This window comes from Chlorocebus sabaeus, chromosome 29, assembly GCF_047675955.1.
Source record: "Chlorocebus sabaeus isolate Y175 chromosome 29, mChlSab1.0.hap1, whole genome shotgun sequence".
Lineage (NCBI taxonomy): Eukaryota > Metazoa > Chordata > Mammalia > Primates > Cercopithecidae > Chlorocebus > Chlorocebus sabaeus.
In genome coordinates this window covers 13905201-13930870 of record NC_132932.1, presented here as the reverse complement: position 1 = coordinate 13930870, position 25670 = coordinate 13905201, and the positions used below count along the sequence as shown (strand labels likewise).

At 49.4% G+C, this 25670-nt stretch overlaps 1 protein-coding gene across 1 annotated transcript in view; it reads left to right on the top strand.

Moving 5' to 3' along the window:
- The first annotated feature begins 382 nt into the window (after positions 1 to 382).
- The window catches only part of ST8SIA2 (ST8 alpha-N-acetyl-neuraminide alpha-2,8-sialyltransferase 2), a 76762-nt gene continuing 51474 nt past the window's right edge, over positions 383 to 25670 (top strand). Inside the window, exon 1 of the mRNA XM_007990483.3 lies at positions 383 to 2685. Coding sequence (XP_007988674.1) covers positions 2588 to 2685 — 98 coding nt within the window. The 5' untranslated portion in view covers positions 383 to 2587. The remainder of the gene's footprint in view (positions 2686 to 25670) is intronic.

The following is a 25670-nucleotide window of genomic DNA, read 5'->3' as shown; positions in this document are numbered from 1 at the left end:
ATCTAACAGGAAACAGAAATAGATTCTGCTGTAATCGTGGATCACCTAACAGGAAATGGAAATAGACTCTGTTGTAATCATGCTTGCAGCAATGAGGTTGATCTGACCTGGTGAATTTAGGATCACAGCAACACTTCCATGATGTTCTCCATGGTAAGAGTGTAGTAGGTAGAGAAGCAGAGAACATAGGAGAGAGAGGTCAGTCAGCTTCTTCTTGCTCTTTTGGGGGATCTTATTAATCAATTATAAGTGAGCCAGGAGACCTTAGCTCTACTGTAGCTCAAATCCCCTATCATAATTAGACACTTGAATGTCTGTCTTCCTTTTGAACAGTGAGCCACTAGAGGGCAGGAAACCCGAGGCGTCTCTCTCCACTTGGTGTTTCTAGTCCCTAGCACAGAGCCTGGTACAAGGTAGGTTAAATATTGCTGCAAGTTGGAGTGAAGAGAGGAGCAATTCAAATATTGAGCAGCACACCATGAGCATCCTGTACTTTCCTCTCCCTATTCAGGTATCCCAACCATTCCCTTCAGAAAAACAAGGCAAAATGGTGACAAAAACCACTCCACACCTCCTAAACCACCCTTCCAGCAAGACAAAGGGAAAGATCTTGGCTTTCTGAAAACTCGAAATAAGGAAGGTTAGACCCCGTGCCAGTCACACTGATGGGAAACCCTCCTTTGACATCTCATCCCTGCCTCTAACAGACAGGGAGAGTAACGTCCAACCTTGTTCTCGACATCAGAAAAACCTCACCCCAAGAAAAATACATGGTATTTTCGAAGTGCTTACTGTAAAAGGAGCAGAGGTGCACTGACTTTGCCAAGGGATGGGAAGGAAATGAAGCGCTGAGGCGGGAATTAGTCCACTCTTCCTCTGGATAAAAGACATCTGCTTCTGGCACTCCTCAAAGGAGGTGATGCAGAGCTCTCCCTTGCCGCTGTGCTGCTTCCCTAATCTGCTCTCCAGGCTGGGTGATGGGAGCTCCTCCTGCAGGGGAGAGCCTGTCCTGGCTCCCAGGGTCAACAAGTGCAGTAGCCCCTGGCTTGGAAGCCTCCCTCCTGCTCCTCCGTACACACGAAGAGGCAGAAGTGCTCTGGGCACAAGCGGTGCTTTGGTGGGAAATCAGAAGGCCCTCTTACATCCCCGGGGGCGCCATGAAGGGACTTGGCTGCCGCCAGCCCCTCCCCAAACTCCTCTGAGTGGTCCAGGGAACAAGGCCAACCCGCCCCTCCCATTCACTGGGTTGTGGTTTCCAGCACTTAGGACATTCCATATAGCTTCTCCAACACGACTCCTCCTCCCCACACTCAAACCCCAAGGACCCTTTCATAAACCAGATGATCATTTCTGGAAAGTTACATTTCTTAATTTCAGGAATTGTTCCAATTAGTGCAAGGAAAATAAAAGGTAATTATCTAATTCCAGTAAAACTTAATGGGGCCCTTCCCATCCCTGGCTAATGGTTGGTGTGAAATGTAATTTGACTTAAACTGTCTAAGGCTGTGAAAGTGTAAAATATTCAGGAAGAGTGGGGGACATTACTCCTTGTGGGAGCCATATTTTTCTAGAAGGCATTTTGATCAAGACAGGACTCCCAGGGTTATTGATTTTGGGGTTATTGAGAGTCCAAGAACTGAGGAGATGAAGGCCACCCGGCGTCAGTACCGCGAGGGCAGAGGGAAGACGGGAGCTAAGTCTCCCATTGGGGTTCTAGCCGAGGGTTCCAGCCAGGATTTCGTGACCTGGGGGCAGCTCTGCGAGCTCTCCGGACCTAGTATCGGGTCTATAAATGGAGACCAAGATAAGCACCTGGAGGGAGTGGTTTCTCGAGAGAGCCTCGCCCACAAACTGTAGTCAGCATCTTCACCGAAGTTGGCCTGTCTTGGATATTTCTTCTCTCCTCCCCTTCCTCCACCTCCCCTCCCAATTCATCAACTGCTGAAACATCTGCCTGGCTGAAACCGCCTTCTCGCCGCGCGCTGGGGGCTGTCCTCAGGTGTTAGTCTTTGTGTTGAGAAAACTTTGCGAGGAGGCGAGGGAGCTGGACAAAGAGCGGGCGAGGGAGGGCGTTTGCCACCCTGAGGGGTGCGCCGGGCGGTGCGCGCACTTCCCTGGGCTCAGCTCAGTACCCGGTCGTTCGCGGTGGCCAGAGCCCAGCCTCTCTAGGCCAGGAGTGGCAGCCTCCGGCTGCATCCCCGCGCCCTCGGGAGCTGAATAAAGCCAGGCGGGAGAAGCAAAGGCTAGCAGGTCTGGACGCTGGAGTTGGTGGGAGGAGGCGAGCAGAGGCGCGGAGCAAAGCTGTCAAACTGCGCGCGGAGCCGGGCGCGGGGCGGGGGAAGGGAGAGGAGGGAGGGAGGGGCAGGCGGGAGCCGAAAGGGAGCGAGCGGGCTCGCCGCGCCTGAGCAACCCCTGCCTGTCGCTGCCGCTGCCGCTGCCGCTGCCGCCGCCGGCCCGGACTCGCCCCGAGCGCAGGGTATCTGCCCAGCTGCGCGCCGCGCGCGGAGGCTCCCGCGTCCGCCGCTGCGCCCTCCAGCCCCTGCTCCTCGCACCGGCCCGCGTGGGTCCCGGCGGACGCGAACCCACCATGCAGCTGCAGTTCCGGAGCTGGATGCTGGCCGCGCTCACGCTGCTTGTGGTCTTCCTCATCTTCGCAGACATCTCAGAGATCGAAGAAGAAATCGGGTAAATAGCTGCGCCCAGGCCCGTGCCACGAGACCTGGCGGGATCTCTCCCTCCTTCCCTACTCTCCACCCTCCGACCCCCTTTGTGTGCGCCGCGCCCCCACCCCCCTCCGTAGCTCCGCTGGAGAGGTAGGGACGGCTTGGCAGAAGGTAGCGGTGACAGGGGCCCGGGACGGTTTGGGGAGAGGAGGGTGGGGGCGCGGCTGCCGTGGGGTGTCCCCGGGCGGGGCTCACGGGAAGCCCCCAGCTGGCCCGCGTCGGGAAGCGGGCTCGCCCACCCTGCCCCCCTGCCTGGCGTGTCCAAGCGCAGTGTCGCCGGGGTCGAGGGAGGGCGCCGGGGAGTGTCTCCGGCGGGCGGAGGGGCCGAGAGTGGAGGGAGGCAGGAGTTTCTTTGTCTCCGGCACGGCCGCTTTCTCGCCTTGGCAAAGTGGGCAGGGGGCGCGCAGGGATCTCTGAGCTGGGGGAGGGGTTCCCCGAGCCGGAGCGGAGGGCGGGGGCTCTGCATAGGCTACGGGGAAGCCGAATGTCCCCTGCACACACAGACAGGCACACGCGCCTCCCGCCGGCCTGGGAGCCCGGCGTAGGAGCTGGCACCACTACAGAAGGGCTCGCATAGCTGGACTGAGACCCCCGCCCTCGCCTGGCTTTGGACGTTCAGCCAAGCCACGGCGACCCCGGCGACCCTGGGTTCCTGCGCGCTCGCAGAGCGGAAACAGAGACATTTCGGGAAAGTCTGTACTGCCGCCCGGTGGGCTTCTGGGCCCTCAAGCGGACGGTCTGGCCCTTTTTTCTCCCGACCTCGCCAGAGGTAGGGCGGGACTGCGAGCCCGGATCCTCCCGGCTCCGGACTTCCTGGAGCGCGCACTTGAGGCGCGGGACGCACCAGCTGTGTGTCCCAGAGGCTGAGACTCGTGCCTCGCCCCGCAGCCTTCGGCTCGTCGGGGCGGGAAGTTCTCCAGAACCTCCAAAGGGCGGTAGACGACAGGTGGGGAGGCAGCCAGCGTTCTGAGGAGGCCCGAGGAGACCTTCCTGGCCCTGGGTAAGGGGAAGGTGAGGTCTCAGAGAGCGCAGAAGGTCTCTTTCTGTGGGATTTGTGCCCTGCCAGGCGCTCTTCTCGAGTCCGGTGCCGCGTGCGCCCCTCCTTTGTCCCATTTGTTACTTCATTTGTTATCTGTGCTAGTTGAGGGTCCGCCACGCTGTCAGTCCCTCAAATGGGAGATGCCAGTCTTGGGCCCAAGCAGGATGCCGAGGCCCCAAGGACCAAAACTTGGGACAAGTGCCACTTCCTGCTCTCATTTTCTCCCCGCCCCTGCCCATCTCCCCGGAATTCCTTCTGTGAACTCCACTGGGCTTCAGGAGCCCCTCTCCCTGCTTCTGTCTCCTCTCATTCTCGGTTTCCCCAAGAGCTCTGAAAACTTTCACAAATGCTGTGCAGTTAATACACAACGTGCCACCATCTCCCACGCAAAGATAAACATGCTACTTTTCATAGCTGTTCGCCTCAGAAACGTGGATCGGAAAGGAAATCGGGCAAGTCACGTCTTGGGGTAATGGAAGATGCGGTGAGAAGGGCCTTCCTCTGGGTTCTTCGGCTTCTTATTCCTGATGTGGGCACTGCCTGGCCCAGATCACTTGCTGATCTTTGCCCATGTGAGAGGGAAGGCACGGCGCTGCCCATTGTTCTGCTGTAAAAACACAAGTGCTGTGGTCATCCAGGCACCCCTAGGTCAACCATCCACTGAATTCTTAGCAAATACCTTCCACATGCTGGGAACTTTTAATTTTTAAAATGCAATCAGGAGATCACTTTGCACATAATGTTGCACTTTCTTGCCAAATGCACGGTGAAGCCTGCGCTCCCCACATCAGGTTGTTCCCATATATGTACACACCCCTGGGACTTGTTTCACTTGAGGGCTCTCTACTTCTTTTTATCCTGTCTCTGTTGGGCCAATCCTAGGAAACAACTGTCAAACAAGTCTGATGCGTCACCTCCTGTGGCATCTTCCTTCCCTCTCGTCCCAGGCTGACCACTGGCTTGACCAGTCCTGACCAGGCCTGAGACACCCCCTCTCCCAGGCTGATGTAGATGCCTTAGAACAACACTACACATGCCTTTCAACTGGGACAGGCACTCTAGCCCCACTCACCGTCAGCCCCACACGTGTTTAATCCAGAGGAATGGAGGCATATTTTGGGATTCACCATGGCTGGAGAAGGAAAGACTCGGGCAGAGCATGGGAATCCCAACAGCACCCTCTGCCTGCTTAAAAGTGAGGGGGTTTTTTTGTTTTGTTTTGTTGTGGTTTTTTTTTTTTTTTTTGGTTTTTTTTTTTTTTTTTTTTTTTTTTTTTGAGACAGAGTCTCACTCTGTTGCCCAGGCTGGAGTGCAGTGGCACGATCTCGGCTCACTGCAACCTCTCCCTCCCAGGTTCAAGCAATTCTCCTGTTTCAGCCTCCCGAGTAGCTGGGATTACAGGCATGTGCCACCACACCAGGCTAATTTTTGTATTTTTATTAGAGATGGGGGTTTCACCATGTTGACCAGGCTGCTCTCGATCATCTCAGGTGATCTGCCCACCTCAGCCTCCCAAAGTGCTGGGATTACAGGCATGAGCCACCCCTCCCGGCACAAGTGAGGTTTTATCACTAAATTCATTCTTGGAATTACCTCAACTTTGAGCAGCTGGGCTCAGCGCCCAATAAGAGCCTTGGCACAGTGGCCAGTGAGGGGCGTCAAGAGGGCTCCGCCTTCCTCACCATATGCCTTCCTGGAGACCTGGAATCATACTTAGGAACACGAGTCTGCTGCACCAGCCCAGCCCCTCCATCCCCAACTTGCTCTGGACCTGTGCTAGGGAGGATTACAGATGATCTGCCCGTGTTGGCACCTGGGAGAAAGCGATGGCTCTGTAAAAGGATGGCTGTTTCTGGGAAGTAATGAACAGTGGAACCCTGTAATCTGTTAGGAAGGAAGGAAAAATAGAAGGAACCACTTTGGGGGTAACTTTTTCAAGGATTAGGGAACTTTAAAAAGTGAAAGAAGAAAGTAAATCACATGTGTATTATCTGGAGGAATAAAACTGAGATTTAGTTTTCTGAAGCTCTTGATTCTTTTGTATAAAATGAGGCTTTTAATGTGGTGGTGTCAGAGGTCCTGTCCTGCCTGAAAAATTATGTGCCATGAATTGAGGGGCAGGACTTTCTTTGAGGGGAGTTTTCTGAGACACACATCTCTTTTCCTTAGTGATTATTTTCAAAAGTTCCATTTCTGACTCTCTTGCTCTCATTCAGCTGGAGCTGAATAAGAAAACAAAATGTAGAAAGATAAGTTCTCTGCAAAGCACCTAGAGAGTCCTGCCTGGTAGCCAAGGAGTGAATTCAAATTCTAAGTCAGAAATTGGGTGGAGCTTTCATAAAACAGCCCCTGATCAACTCATGCACGCTCCCAAGTTTTAGAACCAATTCGACCAAGTTGTAAGCTAAAATCTTCTGCTTGTTTCTTGGGCTTTAATCTTGATGTAACTTCCACTAGGGGACTGTGAGGCATCGCTGTCTTGCTCATCATGGTGTCCATGGAACCGGGGACACAAGGCATTCAATAAACATCTGTTGGATGAATATTTTCCTGAGTCTGGCACAATGATGGGCACACACGGCATCCTTGGGCAAAGTTGCAACTCAGAGCTGGCCAGGAACGGTGGCTCATGCCTGTAATCCCAACACTTTGGGAGGCTGAGGCAGGTGGATCACCTGAGGTCAGGAGTTCCAGACTGGCCAACATGGTGAAACTCCATCTCTACTAAAAATACAAAAATTAGCCAGATGTGGTGGCAGGTGCCTGTAATCCCAGCTACTCGGGAGGCTGAGACAGGAGAATGGCTTAAAACCTGGGAAGAAGAGGTTGCAGTGAGCCGAGATCACGCCACTGCACTCCAGCCTGGGCAACAGAGTGAGACTCCATCTCAAAAAAAGAAAAAAAAAATTTAAAAAAAAGAAAGAAACTCACTGAGCCTTGGGACAGGAAGAGAGCATAAGCTCTCCCTGTAGAAACCTTTCCTTTTTATCAATTAGGGTAAATTTGACATTGAGAAGTAACATCACTAATCTGAGATCACAGCCTGGCTGGTTTAGGGCAGGGCAGGCTTGCACAGGTCTCCTCTTTTGTAACCCAATGCACTAATCCTCATACTAGTTCCTCTACTCATAAAGGGATTACAGAAATCTTGTTAAAGAGAAGTTGAGTAACTAGTAATGATAACAATAGCAATTATGACAATGGTGAAGATGATGATCATGGTTAGCATTTACTGAGTGCTTCCTAAGAGCCAAAAGCTATTCCAAGTGCTTTATAGGTGTTAACACATTCCAGCCTCATGGTAATCCAGTGGTCACCTACCAGTGGCACTGTTTGTAGAGCTCTGTGAGCCAGATGCTATGCTAACTGCTTTCAAACATGTTTGCTGGATCCTCACCAGAACCCTCTAAGGTAGGTACCATTTCTATCCCCATTTATTGATGAAGAAACTGAGGCCTGGAGAGGTTATATACCCTGCTGATAAACTTGTGATAAAGCAGCTATATGGAAGGCCAAAACCCATGCATGCTCTTGACCATCATGCTAGACTGCCCTGTCCTCTGAGTTATTTTTTTCACCCTGAGCTAATATTAGGGAATACATCTGAAGACTAACTCATCCCTGGTGGTTCTTCCAAAGGCCCAGAGTTTTCCTGAGAGCCTTGTCTGGCCTTAGTAGTTGCTCCATCAGACATTTAGAAAGAGAGAAGGTAAATGAGGAGGACCAGAGGAGGACTCTGGGCACATCTCCCCAAAATGTCCCTCTAGTCCAGGTAAGTTCAGTGCCATGCTGGAGGACAGAATGGCATTAACCCCAGCCTGTTACACAAGGTCATCTGCCATTGGTATGAGCATTCCAGACTCTCAGGTGGAGCCTGGGGCTGAAGTGACAGGAGGAAGGAAAGCTCCTATTCCATTGCAAACCTGATTCTGATGTCAGTGGAAGGGGCCTGCCTCGATACTACATGCTGTATGTTTGGGCATCTAGGTGTCTGGAGCAGAGGAGATAGTAAAGATGTTTAACAACTGGTACCTCTCCAGCACCAACCTGTTAGAATGGACATCTGACCCGTCAGAACTGATGCCATCCAGTACACCACGACCAGGGGTCCTAGTGCATGCCAGCCAAACACCAGGCCCTGTCTGGGAAAACACTAGACAAGGAGAGGCTAGCTCTGATCATCAGCCATGATGAGATCTGTGAGCAGGCAGCAACTACTGCCAACAGCGGAGAGTGAGGTGAGGTGCATCATTTAGTGGATGAGTGCTCGTGGATGGGAAAGAAAATGACCTTGAGCAGTCACAGTCCAGGCACTCTATAAGAAGTGCATATGTTTGCTCAAGACAATGCAATTTTTTTTAAAGCCCATTCTTCTCCCTAGTCCTGGTGTAATTCACTGAAGTATAAGCATGATTGGAAGATAAAATAGGAGAGAAAGGAGGTCTGGTTTTAACTCACTTGCTCCAAGTCCTTGTTGCCAACTGTTCCAAACATCACATTTAAATTGTAAATAGATATCCATCTTAGAAACCAATTCACCACTCAGTGCCTCTTTCCTCCTGTAAGGCAGGGTTGCTAGGTTTTAAACATGTTTTAGGTTTTACAAATTGGAAATGTTGTAGATTGCAAATTATAAATACTTCGAGGGAGAGGGGATTCTAGAAAGGTTCCTATTGCTTTTCGCAGGGCATACAAAGCAATGCATCATCTGACCTTTGCCTCTTTCTGTAGCCGGCCTGGGCTGCAGCCATTTTGTATTGCTTACAGGTTCCCCAAAGTGTCCTAGGATTTCATACCTCTGTGCCTTTACATCCCACTCCTGCTCTTTGTCTCACTGCTCTGTCTTCTCCTTCGAGGCTAAGGTCTGGTATCTCCTAGATCCCGTCCCCTCCCGAGACATCTACATTGGTTGCGCCTCCTGTATGCACCCTTAGCACCCCATCATGCAGCACCCCATGAAAAAACATTTCACAATTATGTTTTATTTATCCTTTATCCCCAGCCCCTGGTGATACGTACATGATTTAGTAAATGAAGCCCATAAAATATTTTTTGAATGAACAAACTCTGACCAAGGATATGGCAAAAATAAGCATTCAGCCTCTCTGCTCCCAAAAGTACATACTGTTCTAACAACAATTAAACACCCTCCACTTGATCTGGAAGCCCCTGCTTTTCCTATGTATCTAGCATGGAAGGTGCAGCCCGGTGAAGAGCACAGTCTGGCTATGACATTATTCACCATTGTGGAATGTTTCAGGCCAATGGAAATAAAAGCCCCTTTCTAATTTGTAAAAAACACCCAGTGGTGTTTGTCCCCTACCAGTTTAGATAAAAACCAAAGATCTAGAGCCCAGATGCCAAGCCTCTGCTGGCTGTTGGTTCTCCAGAGAGCCCTTTCTAGCCCTCCACTGCCCACGGTGCTGCTGAGGCTGTCTCCTCCTGCCTGGAAGGACAGCCGGTCCTGTCTACTTTAATCCCCTTCAGGGCTTCCGTAGTGGCGTTGAGAGCAAACCAGGAACGCAGGGCCAGCTGTTTCCTTGCAAGGGCTGGTCCCCAGGTAGGATGCTGGAAGCTGAGTGGTAGAGACGTTGACAGAGTAAGAAATGTGAGGTCAGGTCGGGATGTGTCATCTCAAAAGATTTTCCTTATGAAGCACCTTCTAGTGGTGTTTTTATTTGAAAACACTGGTCAAACCAGCAAATCCTGCAGCTGGGTCAAGACTTGGGGCAGCTGTGTGGATCCTAGATGAGGTCAGGAGCCTCATCTCTCTGTCTCAAGCAGAAATGAGTTAGAGACAGATGGGAGGACACAGTGAAAACGGCCGGGGGAGGGACAGGAACATGAAAGCCACCAGCTGAGCGAGTCAGGTGGCTGTCTCCTGCCAGGGCGTGGGGACAGGCTCATCTTCCAGAGAGGCGCTGCGGGGTGAGACACTGTCCCCTGTGGCCGACTGGCTGACTGCCCCTGGGCTTGCTCACCATCTCTCCAGAGCTGAGGCTGGTCCTTAAGCATTGAGATTAGTCACTCTCCTAGGTGGCATCTGGGCTGGTTTTAAATTCTCCCCAGTCTCCTGCAATTCATCACCCGGCTAGGAGGCTGCCCAGTGTCCTGACAGGACCTGTGTGTCCCCGTGTTTTCTCAGCTTTGGCTGTCACTGACTTCGCGACAATGACCATGAGGGAATGGCTCCAACTGGGGAGAGCAGTGGCCCTGACACGACATGTGTCTGTATTACACGTCGGCAGTCAAGGTTCCTCCTGACACCTTCGAGAACTTGGGATCCCGATTCACTCCCCTGGGAAATCCAGCGTCCCGCCTTGCTGTGTGGGTGTGCCTTTGACTTCCCAAACTGCTTTGCAAGCATGAAGCTCTCAGCTCTGTCACAGGGTTTCCCAGAGCCTTTTTGTTATTATCGGAGGAATGCGGAGGGACTAAGCTCTGCTTCCTGGGCCTTTTTTAAGGTTCAGGGCAACAATTCCTCCTCTCCCTCCTCCAGCTTCTTAGTTGATGGCCGAAGGATGAAAGGACCCCTGGGTCAGTGGTTCCCAAATAGTGAGCCACAGATGAGTGGTGATCTGAAAGGAGACAGGAAAAAAAAAAAAAAAAGCACAACGTAGCCATGATTATTAATAGTTTCAAGTTGCCAGCTGCCATTGCCTGGAAAGAACTCTTCTATATTCTGAGATAATGTTCCTTTTTCCTTTGGGATACTAAGATGTCCTTTCTTTTATGAAAGGGGGTGATGGTAGCTATGACATTCTCCCTAGGCTGAAGAGGGTGGTAACCTCATGAGTCCCCAACCCCAGTGTTTTGGAAATACTATGGGTCCTTGAAATCTGATAGTCTAGGGTCTGGATCCACAAGGTACACTGAAAAGCTCACTTCAGGAAATAGCCTCACTCCTCACATATTTTCTTCCCCATGGAGATGATGCGAGCAGAGAATAATAACAAAGTCATTTTTTGTCTGTGTCTGCTGGGGTCCCAATGATTTTCTAAACACTTTAGTTATCTAAACACCTATAATCCTCCCAACAGTCTGAGGAGGTCTATCTATGTTATTATTATCTCCCTTTTACAGATTAGTGAACTGAGGCCCGGAACAGTCAAATAACACAGCTAGTAAAGTGCAGAGCTGGGATTCAAACCCAGGCTCCAGGGAACAAGGAGAATTCTCCAAAAACGATGTCTTAAATGGCATCCAGTGGGGAAGAGATGCGTGCTTGTATTTTCAAGGAATAAGCCTTGGAAACACAAAGGTCTGTGGGAATGAGAACCCTGGGATGTAGTGATGCTGAAGGAACCTTAGGGGACAGCATGCTGGAGCCCAGGCCATAATGGGACATGGCAGCCAAAAAGATCAATACAATTTAGGGTTGCCAGCTCCAAAACACCTTAATGCGGAATGGGGGCCAGAGGCACACTGCTCTGCCTCTGCCTCCCCTCTTTTCCTCTCCTCTCACACCCGCTTCCCCCCATGGAATCTCATCAGAATGGCTCCAGAGCACGGCATTTGTTTGACCATCTCATTACCAGAGAGAGAGAGAGAGACACTGAGAGAGAAGAGAAAAACAACACAAATGATTAAGGCCTGGAGAAATTTTCTTCTAGGGGAAGACAGAAGGGTTGGTGCTGTCAGCTTTCCCAGGTCAGTGGAGCCTGACAAGGAAGGGAGGGAGGGAAGGAGTGAGGGAGGGAGCCCTTCAGGGAGGGGCCAGGTTCATGCAAGGAGGTAACACATCCCAGGGAGCCCCCTTTCCTACGGTAACCGCATTCTGCTGAGAACTCACATGGATCACCTCACTCAACCTTCCCAAGCACCCTGTTAGCCCATTTGCAGATGAGGAAATGGAGACTCAGAGAGGTCTTGGGACTTGCTAAGGTCACACAGCTAGTAAACATGGAGCTGGGATTCCACCCAGGTTTGCCTGACTCCATGGTCCATCTGGTCTTAGCCACTTTTTTATACTGCGGTTACTTGGCTGCTCGCCCCCATTCCTCATGCCTCCTGCCCTGGGCCTCCTACACTTTATTCCTTTTTCTGTACCATGCAGAGAGTTTGCACAGAGATGCTGGAAACTTTTGAGACAGTAGAATAGACTCATCATTGTCAGATAACTTCGCAAACACAATGGCATCTGTCACCCTTGGGCACCACACTTCAGCAGAGGCTGTGGAAGAGGCAGACATACCTGGACTCTACCCAGAGAGGTGTGAGCACTTGTTATTGAGCTTCCCCAGTTCTAATTTTGAAAACTGGCTGCACGCGGAGGAGCGATACCCAGGGTTAATTCACACCTTCTTGGTAAATGCCAGAGTAGCTTAAATAATGAAGGCGGGAGGCATATGATGTCTGGAGAAAGTGAATTAGTAAATTGATAGGGCAGGTGACTTTAGTTCGCTATTTTCCTGTAAGCAGTAAAGGCCCTTCCTCTGCATCTCTTGAGGTTCCCACAGTTTGGGATTTGACTTTAGGTGGACTCAGGATGATGCCCAAATTACACGCTAATCAAAACATTTAGTTCCCAGGAGAAGCAAAGAGAAGGGCAAGAGAGAAACTCCCCGTGGTGTTCTGTCTTGGCCCGGGCAGGGAACCTCTTAGGCCAGCTGGACACAAAGGCAGCAACGTGCTGACAGATGGCATCCCAAAGAAAGACCCGTGATGGCCCAGCCTCGGTGGTAAAGCCAGTTAGGGCTCCACAGGCCCTTCCCCAACCTGCCAAAACTGCCCACCATAGCTCTAACCTCCAGCAGAATGCCAGAATGACTCACGCATTCATCATACATCTCTCCCTGCCACCAACCGGGGGCTTTACTTTTATCTATAAGGACTGACAAGTTCTTGCCAGAGCTGGATTCATGGCATATGATTCAGGACATTGGGCCATACCTTTGGAGAAACTGAGAGCTACTCTTGGAAGATTAAGGCTCTAGTCTTCAGTGGAACACTCGTTACCTGTGTGACTTCAGGCAAGTGACCTCACCTTTCTGAGTCTCAGTTTCCTAATCTGTATAACGGGGTTAATAACACCCAACTTCCAGTGTTCTGAGGATTAAATAAAACACAAATGGTGGGAATGTAAAATGGTACTATGGAAAACAGCGTGACAGTTCCTCAAAATATTTAACATAGAATTACTATGTGATCCAACAATTCCACTTCTGGGTATATATTCAAAAGAATTGAAAGCAGGGGCCAGGTGTGGTGCTCACGCCTGTAATCCCAACACTTTGGGAGGCCGAGGTGGGTGGATCACCTGAAGTCAGGAGTTTGAGACCAGCCTGACCAACGTGATGAAACCCTGTCTTTACTAAAAATACAAAAAAAAAAAAAAAAGGCCAGGTGTCATGCTGCATGCCTGTAGTCCAGCTACTCAGAGGCTGAGACAGGAGAATCGCTTGAACCGGGGACACAGAGGTTGCAGTGAGCCTAGATTACACCACTGCACTCCCGCCTGGGCGACAGAGCAAGACTCCATCTCAAAAAAAAAAAAAAAAAAAAAAAAGGAAAACAGGGACTTAAACAGGTATTTGTACACCCATGTTCATAGTAACCTTATTCACCGTAGCTAAAAGGTGGAAGCACCCAGGTGTCCATCAATGAGTAAACAGATAAACAAAATATGGTAGATGCCAGGCATGGTGGCTCACACCTGTAATCCCAGCTCTTGGGGAGGCAGAGGCGGGAGGATATCTTGAGCCCAGGAGTTTGGACCTGCCTGGGCAATATAGTGAGACCCTGTTCTTAAAAATTAAAAAAAAAAAAAAAGCTATATACATCCAATGGAATATTATTTAGTCTTAAAAAGGAAGGACATTCTGACACAAACTATAAGATGGGCGAACCTTGAGAACATTATGCTGAGTGGAATAAACCAGCAGTCAAAGGACAAATACTGTATGGTTCCACTTATATGAGGCATCTAGAGTGGTCAAATTGATCGAGACAGAAAGTAGAATGGCAGTTGCCAGGATCTGGGGAAGGGGAATTTGTTTAATGGGTATAAAGTTTCAGTTTTGAAAGATGAAAAGAGTTTAGCAGACGGATGGTAATGATAGCTGCAGAATAATATAAATGTCTTAATGCCACCGAACCGTACACTTAAAAATAGTTAAGATAGTAAATTGTATGTTATGTGTATTTTACCACAATTGAAACACACACACGCACAAGCAGCCAGAATAGTGCCTGGCAGGTGCTCAGGACACGCTGACTTACTTTAAGAGCACAGTTGTGATTTTAAACAAAGCAGCATCAATGTGGGTATTATTTAATTTTAAAAATAATATGGAGCTGAAAAGCAGATACAGAGGAAATGGAGGGAGTAAAGGGGGGAGGTGTGGCTATAGACACAGAATTAGAAAAATACAAATCATCACTTTGTTGTATGTTTGGATACACAAGCTGGAGGCGGCCCACATCCCCAACATCTGGGATTTAGGATTGTGGAAAGTGCAGACATACTTTTGTGTGGCCACTCTGAATTCTTGTTGGCTGGCCTGCCCATCTAAGTTTAGTGGAGGGGCCCATAAGGTTTTGCCAAAACCTAAGTTTCAAGGAGGGCTCAGAGTGATGGGGGAGGGAGGCCAAGACAGTCCAGAGCCCCCTCCCTCCCAGACGCAGCTTTGGGAAGTCTCTTTCTTTATCACCTGCCTAGGGATGGCCTCTAAACTGTTTTTGGCTCAAGGGTGAACCTGAAAAGAAATGAGTCCAAGATACCGATCCCAAGATTTGGCTCCTGCTAAGCTGGGAAGAGGTAGGGCACAGCTGTCTCTTCCCTTTTAGGCTCAAGCCGCACAATCTCTATAATACCGCAGGAAGGAGCAAGTGAGGTGGATTCCAGGAGGCTTGAGATGCCAAAGCCAATTCTCAGACTTGAGAGAGCATCACAGTCACCTCAAGGACTTGTTGAAAACAGAACGCTGGACACCTCCTGGAGTTTCTGTTTCCACAGGCCTGGGGCAGGGCCTGAGAATTTGCGTCTTTAACAGGTTCCAGGCGATGCTGACACTGCTGGCCCATTTCAGGACCACACCTTGAGAACCACTGGGCTAGAGCCTTGTCACTCGGTGTGGTCCTCAGACCAGCAACATGGACATCATCTGGATGTTTGGTAGAAATGTAGTGTCTCAGGCCCTACTCCAGACCCTAGACCTGCGGAATCTGAATCTGCTCAGTAACAAGCTCCCAGGTGAAATGTATGCACACTCTGCTGGGGGAATGATTGGTTTCCCTGCCTTCTACAGAGCCTCTGCCCTAAGCAGTGACCTTGGCCCATCACACCAAGGGTAGCCCTGTCAGTGTGGCTCCACTGCCCATCACAGAGTCAGCCTAGAGTGACCTCCAAATGGATATCAGAAAAATGAATAATGATTCTTGGCCAGGCACAGTGGCTCGTGCCTGTAATCCCAGAACTTTGGGAGACAGAGGTGAGTAGATCACGTAAGCCCAGCAGTTCCAGACCAGTCTGGGCAACATGGCGAAACCCCATCTCTACAAAAATACAAAAATTAGCTGGGCATGGTGGTGTGTGCCTGTAATCTCAGCTACTCAGGAGGCTGAAGCAGGTGGTGTGTGCCTGTAATCTCAACTACTCAGATCACTTGAACCCAGGAGGCAGAGGTTGCAGTGAGTCGAGATGTCACCATTGCACTCCAGCCTGGGCATCAAGAATGAAACCCTATCTCAAAAAAAAAAAAAAAACACAAATAAAAATGAATAATGATTCTTATTACAGCCACTCGTTGGATTCCTGAGTGTATGCCATGAGCTTTTTATACATTGTTTCACACATTTATTATAAAATCCCTTCAAAACCCATTTTATGGACAAGTGAACTGAGACTCAGATAGAGTGACTGCTTAGGAAACAGAAAAAGAACTTAAACTGTTTGGCGATCTAGCTGGCTCTGTTCTTACATGCCAGGGGTTTAGCCTTTAGCCATTAGCCTACTTCTCTTCCTTTGTCCTCCCAAATGAGGCCCAAGGCATAAGATGAGAAGAGCAGAAATCTTAACCAAGGGTTGAAGTGATTTATTACATGAGTCCAAGGAGGATACAGTGTGTCCAGAAACAGGCTTGACGTGGCGCTGGAGCACTTGAAGGAAATTTCTAGAGAAGCTGGACAGCAAAGCGCTCATCAGCTGTGTCATTAAGCCTTCTAATGAGCTTGGCTAGGATGTGATCATTCACACAGCACAGGGCCCCACTTCACAGTTGGCGTACGTAGTCACAGTTCCCTAGAGTTCTGGGGGTTCCTGAGTGGATCTGGTGGCCTGCCCAGCCTGCAGTCCAATTCCAAACTCCACTCTCAGTTATAAAAAGCAGGGGAATGGAGAGGGGAGGCCTCTAGGGGTGACGGAAGGCAAGTCTAGGGGAACCTTTTAATACCAATCTGCTCTTCCAGATAAAGAAAGCCTCCAAGCAGGCTGGAACCAAGAATTTAACTGTATTTATTTTTGCTATTACCTTCTATTTAGGGCAAGGGATATTAGTATTCTATTTATGGTAGTAGTATAAAGATTCCTTTTGTGATAAATTCATTTAAGTTTTTAAGTGAGTCAGTTTAAAGGAAAGTATTAAGTCAATAATGTCTAGTTAGCAAAACGCATGAAGGTAGACCCGGAAAATGTTTGAAGTTTATGCAATGACGTCCCAGCCTTTCTTCTTCCCCATAGTCATTATCTGCCCTGGATGGCAGCAAACTCGTGACAACTCTTTGCAGAACTTCTCTCCAGAGTGAGTGAGTTAATCCTTCAGAAAGTACCTACTTACGGAAGCCATTTATAACTGTGTCTGGAAATGGCCCAACACACAACAAAAGAATCCTTGAATAAAACAGCCTTATGAATGATTGAAACAGTGTACACCAACCCTCCTCCAAGAGACAGTGGTCCCACCAAGAGGAGAGGATGCCTTAGGCCCAAGAAGACCTATCACCCCGGCAACACCACTAGATTAGACCCTCATCTCACCGTCCTCTGAAGCTCCCTGCCTCTCTCTGGCATATCTCCTCACACCATGTTTGTTGCATGGTTTCTTTCCTGCTTGTTAGCTTGTAGCTCCTTGAAGGCTAGGACTGTTTCAGATGTGTGCCCCATTGTACTTCCAGCTCCTGCTATATAGTGCCTGGTAGAGAGTAGGTGCTCTTTTGGAGAAAGAAAGGAAGGAAGGAGGGAAGGGATGAAGGGGAGGGAGTAAGTTCCTTGAGGGAGGCTCAGATAGGCCCCAGTTACTGATATTCTGGGATCGCTTACATATTTCTCTCTGTGGCCAAAGGAGAAAAAAATGTGGTAGGGTCTATATTAGCTCCCTGTGCAATTGTCTGATTTGAAATTCACTGAGTTCCATTTTTATTTATTTATTTATTTATTTATTGAGATGGAGTCTCGCTCTGTCACCCAGGCTGGAGTGCAGGGGCGCGATCTCAGCTTACTGCAACCTCCACCTCCTGGGTTCAAGCGATTCTCCTGCCTCAGCCTCCTGAGTAGCTGGGATTACAGGTGTGTGCCACCATGCCCAGCTAATTTTTTTTTATTTTTGGTAGACATGGGGTTTCACCATGTTGGTCAGGCTGGTCTTGAATTCTTGACCTCGTGATCTGCCCGCCTTGGCCTCCCAAAGTGTTGGGATTACAGGCATTTCATTTTTGCACCTCATTTCATGAAGAAAGACCAGCCCACAGTTTAAGTAAGTATTCCTAACAGGCTAATCCACAGTTCTATATGGGCTCTGAGGTCTCAGAGGATTGGAGGGATGTGTCCAGAATTGGGAATCAGGTGAGTTGGCTCCAGGCAGGCTGAGATCAAGCTGATAACAAGGAGATTAATAAGGGCCTGCAACCTCCTCAGTCTTGTATTAGGGAGGAGGGTTTTCAAATCAATGCTGGTCTGGCTGGCTTAATCGTACCTAATCTTACCTTTTGAAGCTCATGCGTTTGGGAGTTGAGATCAATTGAGATAAAATAAAGTAAAATGTGTTGACTCTGGGATTTTTAGTCTTCATCAGAGTCCCATTGTGTAGTGTTGTTTTTATTTTATGTCTTGGAAATAGGCAGAGATTAGCTGCTGGAGAGGGTTGTTCTGTCTGGACTAGGTGGTCTGTTTACTTTTGTTCTGCTTTTTTCCATTTTCCACTCGATGATTCTTCATGAGGGAAAGGCCCATTTCTTTCCTGTTCATCTCTATATAGTCAGTGCATGACACCTGGCAAATGCTCAGTAACTATTTCTCAAATGCAGCATTGCAGCGTCACCAGCGCAGACTGTGTGCCGTGAGCCACCCTGCTGGAAAAGCCAATCTTCTCCCGATTATGTGCAAAACCAGCAGCCTTATAAGGCACTCACAGTGCCCCTGGAGAAAGGCATCAGGACGGGCTCCTGGTGCTTGGTTTCTGTGACGGTTACCATGAGCTTTGTGCAGTCATTGCAAACTGTGTGTGAACAAAATGCATCCAATCCATTTTACAGATGCTTCCAAGCCCTGTGCTGGGTGCTGACAACTGAAAAGATGAGTACAGCATAGGGAAGGTGCTCGTGGAGTTTGTGATCTGGTGGGGGAGCGAGTTGTTGTACGATGATGAGGAATGTGTCTGGAGGTGAGAGTTTGGGTGTCTGGGCTTTGGTTGTGGATTTGCCACCACCAGGCCATTGCCCTAAGGGCAGGCCCTAACCTCTTTGGGCCTCAGTTTTCCCATTTATAAAAAGTGGACTCAATGAACCCACAGGTCTTCACTTGCTCTAGAGCAACAAAACTGGACAGCTGTCTCAAGGAGTTTTCCTGTGGAGTGGAGTTCAGCCTCACTGGAAATAGCAAATCCATTTGCTGCTATGCCTCTAAATTCCTTGCCCTGAAATTTCAGAGCAGGGCAATAAATAGGTGTTGGTCTATTTTCACCTACCACCTGCTCTACATTAAAAAGAAAAGAAAGCTGCTATATGGCAAGAGGAAGACAAGCTAATATACTGGGTATCTGCTGTTTGCCAGGCACTGCATTTGACATTTTCACATCTCAATGGAATGTCCTGATAAACTTGCAGGACGGGGAGTAATAGCATCATCATTGCTGCACCCCTCAGTTCCCCTTAGAGGACAATTGCATCACAGCAGGATTGGTGTTCCCGTCAAATGACGTCCTGTATACCAAGTTTTAGAAAAGCACATGAGTGCATGTAACGGGATGTAGAAAAACTCTTTTCAAGCATAGTTAAATGTGGTGATTTTGGAAGTCTTATTCACTTACCTATCAGGAAAATTCATTATCACCAACAAACATCTTATGAGTGTAGTATATCAGCCTAAATGCCGTAACTGACCTCCCATGGTGAGCTCTGACAGGTAATAAAAACAAAAATAACAATAGCGTGCTCATAATACTGATGATTCATACTGTAGGAGCTCCAAAGCGGGGGTTCCCCACCAAGGACTGGGGATGAGAGAAGGCAGGATTTGGGGGCTTGAAGGAAGGGCCTAAGGACTTGAGCTGGGAAAAGAATGACATTGGTGACCTAGATGGAGAGAATGGCCAGAACCAAGGAAGTTTCCCATGTACAAGGAGGAGCTGTTCTCATGTTTGTGATGTGGCTGCCACAGACTCTGGCAGTGCCTAGAGGTGGAGGAAAGTGGGGGAGGATGGAGGGCTTGGAGCCAGGCTGTCAAGGGCCGAAGAACTCCGACTTGATTCTTTGAGGGTTTCTTTGGTTCAACATAGGGTCCGGAGACCTCTGAAGAATCTGTGATGGGGTTCAGGAGATCCACAAACCCCCTGAAATTGTAGGCATTTTTCTGAGTAGATGGTCCAGACATTTCAAAGGATTCCCAAAGGGACCCACAAAAACTAAGAGGAGCCACTGTAGACAGTTGGGGCCCTTGAAGTGCTTTGACCAAAGGTACGTGCAGACGATGCGTCAGTTGCTTGGAGGGGGCAGGTGCCGGGAAGACCACCCAGGGGAGTAGCATTGAGGGCTGGGCTGGGGTGTTGAAAAGGAAGAGGGACTTAGGAAGCCATGATTATGAAGAAGACATGACAGCTCTCCGGCACTCTCGGGACAGTCAGTAACGCCTGTGTGAACAACTGAGCCCACTGTGGGTGCAGGACATCAGTGGGGAAGCTGTGTGTTATGGTCCTGTAGTGAGTTTGGTTTTAAACATGATGATTTTAAGAGGCCGAGTTTATCTATGTGGGAATGAAGACATTTAAAAATTATGAAGCCACTACTTGCAGGAGCAACTAGGGGATGAGAGAGCAGCAGAACCACCCCTCTTTCATTTTATAGGTACAGCCACCGAGGCCCTGAAATAGGAAGTGACTTCTCCACAGTCACCTTGATCGTGGGCAGCTGGGGACCAATTCATAAGAGAATAACAGGAGAAGTTAGGCTGGAGGTGGAGATCTTGAGCCATCTGGGGGAGATGGCAGTTGAAGCTCTTAGTGTAGATAAAATCTCTAAAGTAGAAAAGACCCCAGGATTAAGCTTGGGTCTTTGCTCTGATTTAGAGAATTGGAAACAGAAAACCAAGGTAGCAAAGGCCATGCAGAAGGGCAGTGAGAGAAGTACGAGACAACCAAGAAGAAGCAGCAAGGCAAGACAGGCGGGTGCTCCCGGCAGGAGGGTCCTTACAGAGGAGGGCCTCAGGCCAGGTTGTCAGCAGATCCCCAGTGGCATTTGAGAGACCTCCTTTCTTGGAATTGTGGGGTAAAGCGAGATTCCAAAGAGAGGTCCCTGATAAAGGGGCCAGTGAGGGCAGACTGGCCTTGCGGGAGGTGTGAAAAGGAAGTAGAAGTAGGTGAGGGGTAGAGGCAGGCAGGAGAAGAATGTTTTACAAATAAAATAGTTCATCTGTAAAGATAAAGAAATGAGAGGAGGGGAAGGAAAGGGGGAGAGGTTCAATGATACCGTCACAGTCAAGTGAAAATGAGACCAAATGGCAGAAGTGGGGAGGGGAAGAGGAGGGATGAAGGTTCAGAGACCATCTGCCGGGGTGAGTAGGGCCTGGAAACATGGTGAATTTTAAAGGGAAGATTCTCTAACCCATTAGGCTCTTCTTGCCTTTCAATCTGTGGCCCATGCAGACCTCTCTGCCTGATATTCTTCCCACAGCCCTTTGCAAGGCTGGCTCCCTGTCTTCCTTCAGAGTTCTAACAAATGCCATCTCTTGGAACAGCCCTTCCTGTCCGCTCTCAAGTATCCATGCGGTCTGGTATCCACCACCACTTGCCTCTGTGTTTTTGGTTTGTTTCGTTGGTTTGTTTGTTTGTTTGTTTGTTTTGAGACAGGGTCTTGCTCTGTCTCCCAGGCTGGAGTGCAGTGGTGTGATCTTGGCTCACTGCAACCACTGCCTCCCAGGTTCAAGCAAGTCTCATGCCTCAGCCTCCCAAGCAGCTGGGATTACAGGCGTATGCCACCACACCCAGCTAATTTTTTGGATTTTTAGTAGGAACAGGGTTTCACCGTGTTAGTCAGGCTAGTCTCGAACTCTTGGCCTCAAGTGATTCGCCCGCCTTGGCCTCCCAAAGTGCTGGCATTACAGGTGTGAGCCACCACACCCAGCCCTTGCCTCTGTTTTCTTCTTAGCATTGCCCAGTAATGGGTAGGTGTTTATAGCTCTGTTCCTTTGCTGTCTGGTGTGGTGGGTGGGGGGCAGGGGAGGCAGTGAGTGTGTGTTTGTTTCATGTCCCCAAATTTCTGTTTTAAGCACCTTCAAACTGGAGACTATCTGTCTTCATTCCCACTGTGACCCCAGAGCCCCGCTCACTGCCTGTTGCAGAGTAGGTGCTCCGTAATGCTCAATAAAGAAAGGCATGTTAATTGAAACAAAAAGAAGGGAAGGTAGAACTCAGCCATAACCTATCCTCCTCTCAAAAAACTTTTAATCAGAACAATAATTACATTAAAATGAAAATAGCATCTGCCAGCCGTTGATATGTTTTCATTACCTCTTTTACTCTTCACAGTTCACCCTTTTGAAGGAGTGAGGAAACTCAGTCTTGGATATTCTGCGTGGAGAATATGTGATTAAGGTGGAGCTAGGGACCACACTGAAGCCTGTGTTCTCATTTGCCACCTCATTTTATTTTTATAGTATTGTATCAAAGAGGCATGTTTGTTAAGAAAACAGGGAGGCCATATTCCGTTTCCCTCCTCCTCCTGGCCAGGGGTGGGTAGTTTCTGTGCATCCTCACCGCACACTTACTGAAGTACTGCCCTGTTCCAGATGTGCCCCAGGAAGCCCTTTGTGTGCCAGGGTGCTTCACACGTGCATGTGATCTGCCCAGGACAAAAGGGTTAAATCTCCTGTCCACTTGTCCGGCCCCTGTAGTCATGTTGAGAAGTCAGCAGGGAAGAATTCTCTCTGCCTTTGGATTCTTCTAATCCCTAGAGAACAGCAGACAATGCCCTTTCACTTTGGCCTTCTTTCCTGAAGTTTTCTATAAGAAATTGATGGCAGGAATGTGGGGAGAGGGTGAGGCTCTGAGGCAGCCCCGAATGTGACACCCTCAATGACACCTTCAGCTATTGCCCTCAGGGCACCATCTACAGCCACCAGCCCAGACCCTGGGGGCTAACAGGCTGTGACTTTCATGCCCCCTCCAGGCCCAGCCCAAAGTGAGAGTCTGTGCTGGCACTCAGGGCAAATGGAAAAGCGAAGGAGGGAAGGACCCGTTGATTCTTCTTTGTACCTCTCTTCTATGGGTGTTCAGAACAGAAGCCAGCCTCCCTGCCTTCTGCACAGCCTGAATGTCCTGATGGAATTTGCTGGAAATATTAAAAGCAAAGGGCCAGAACTGCCAAGAAGGAAGGCATAGGAATAAAATCACAGGGGACAATCCCAGGTCCCTGCACATGCTCCCCTTGCCCTGACCTGCCTTCGTACCTCTGCCTCTCAGATCTGGCTGGGTGAAGCTCTGGCATCTGTCTGGAGTCAGGTGTAGTGACCCAGGTACATTGGCTGCCTGGCCCTGTCCTCTGGCTTCCCTTGTCAGTTTGTTCCTGTGACACTACATTCCAGTTTTGACTCAGCTCAGGTTCTGACAAGCCCCCACCCCAACCTCAACTTTGTACCTACTGCCCAATTTGGAGACAATCTGTCAGACAGAGCTGTATTCAAATTCCACCTAGAGCTCCCTCCTCACTGTCAATCTTGGCATATGATGCTTAACATCTCTAAGTAAATTGGAGGAAGAAAAATGCCCAATTCATAGGGTTGGGACGCGGATGAAAGGAGTAAATCCACAGCAGGGACTGCCATGTGGCAAGGGCCCAGGCAGCATTAACTCTGGTAATAATTACTGTTCTCAACATCCATCCATCTGAGCAAGGTTCTTCTCATGTTTGCATCCAGACACCTGATTCTAGCATCAAGCTGGTCACATCCCTGGGGCCACCATCCTCTCTATGACATCACCCACCACAAGCTATTGTGGCATTAGTTGGATGCAGCCATTTCCCATGCCCTAAATCAACATGGCTGGAGTTAATTTCTTCCACCCTGAACCCATCTTTGGGCTTTCCCCAAGCCAATCAGGAAGTGGCTCACAGGGAGGACCCAAGAGGCAGAACCTCTCCTCCACCCCCTTTCCTCCCCAGAGCCCTGGGCTCCTAAAAGTTCTTGGGCCGGGAAAGGTGGGGACAGACGTCACGGCTGATGCCAGAAGACACCTGGGACTGTTATCCTTCCAGAGGCCAGGGCTGGCTTCCTCTTCCTATTCTATCTGTTAGTCATCAGCAAGCTCAAGAAGCAGCCTCATCAAGCATCTTAGAAAGCATGGAGCTCCTGAATTTCCTTCTCCTAAGCATTTGTTTCTGAACATCACAGAGGGAAAAGGACCATGCCCCTAAGTGTTCTTCCTCCTGCTTCTGCTTGATTTTATCAATAAGCATCTGGTCAGCTGAGACTGAGAAAGGGCAAGAAACTAGCACCTCTGCCACTTCCTTAGGGCCTGTAGTCCTAATGAATCTGGTACAGGAGGGGCTTCTGAGTCAGGGAAGTTTGTGGAGAGAGTGACATGAGCTGAATTTTGTCATTGATAGGAGGATGAGTCTAGGGATCTTAAATTCAAATGCCTTTAGGGTCCAGGCAAGTCACAGACATAAGTAATGACGCTCAGAGAGAGACAATAGGGAGTAGTGTGGACTGTAGAAAAATGTAGTATATGCACCCCTCCCCTGCCCCCCTAACAAGAGGACACCGATACTTCCCAACTCCAGCAATGACTATAGTTCAGTGTTACCAGATCTTTTGACTGTTTAAAAGGAGCCAGAAATGAGGATATTTTATAACGACTAGTCTCTTGAGTTTTAAACAGTAGCCTCTGATTTTAAAAAGGTTGAACATGCAAGCGCCTGAACACATATTTAGGCCAGATATGATCCAGGGCTGGCAGTTTATAAACTCTGAGATCAGCAAATGAAAAATAGAACAAGGGATTCCAGAGAGAGGGCACGATATTTAAAGACACAGCCTTGTGAACTGAGTCACACATTCCAGAAACTGCCCCTTGCCTTGTTGGGGTAGGAGGTGGATGTGTGGAAAAGAAGATGAGGCTGAAGGGGCAGTTCAGAAAGGGTCTCTGTGCCATGCTAAGGAATCTGAACCTGATTCTGAAAGCTGCAGGGGTCGGTAAGAGACCCTGAAGAGTTTAAAGGAGAGAGAGGTGCATGGCACACTGCATTTCGGAAAGCTGTGTCTGTGTAGGAGGGGCTGGTAGATAAGCAGTCTCTGCACATGGGCAGATTAGACGGAGGCACAGGAGAGATTCAGGGCAGAGGGACGAGGACACTGGCACTCACCCTCCTCAGGTGGGAGAACTCAAATCTGGAGGCTGGGGGACTCTTGAAGCGGGGGTGTGGTGAGGGAGAGTGGGGAGTGTGGACATCACCCTGATTCTGAATGAACTAGGGGCAGCTGCCATTCCCGGAGAGGACACCGGGAGAGGCAGGTGGAAGGCGTGGAGGTGGGTGGGAGGTGTGTGGAGGCAGCCAGGATGTGCTGTGACTGGAACCAGGAGTGAGGTGTCCAGAGGCAGGTCAGACACAGGGACAGTGGAAGCAGGGTTTGGAAAAGCGGCGCATGCAAAGGGCACGCTCACACCAACCCCAGCATCCTGAGAGGCTGGGAAAGAGAAGTTCAAAGAAAACCTGGAGAAAGTGTTGCCAGAGGATGAAGGAGGCAGGAGTCTATGGCCTAAGGGGTACTTCGGGGTCGTGCTTAGGTCACTGGCAGAGCAGAGAGAACGTCCCATTGGACCCGCTCCAGGAGAGATAGGGACATGCTGCAAGGGTCTCCATGCCAGGGACCCGCCGGGGTTCAGTCCTGCACAGCCCCGTGGATTGTGGGCAGGCCTCGCCCACCTCCTGGCCACGTGATTTTCAGATGTGCCTCTTTTGCTGAGGAAAAGAAAATGCACATGTCAAGTCCCCAGCAGGCCCGCCTCTGAACGGGCCCCCAGCACTCCATCCATGAAAACTACAGGGGCAACAGCAGGCAGTGCGATTCTACCATGCTAGCACACTCCACTTTCTCTCCTCCATTGCTTCTTATTTCTCCCTAATGGACTGCATTGTTCAAAATCAACTTCCCCAAGGACAGCTCTTCCAAGGGGACTTGTCAAACTCCACAGGCAGCAACTGGTTTGTTCCTTTCCAAAGGGCAGTAGCCATCACCTTCAACAATACTGCAACTAACATCCACATCTGTCCAGTCCTTCTTATTTTAATCCTACAGCAGGATCCCAATTAAGAGAGGAGGACATCAAGACTGAGAGAGGTCTAGGGCTACAAAATTAGAACCCATCAGGAACCAGAATTCCAGTCCCCTCCTGGTGGTCCCATCCATCGTCCTTCCATCTGACACCAAGGCTTCCTGAGTGGTAACCACCATGGCCGCTGGAGCAGAGGGAGTGGCCATT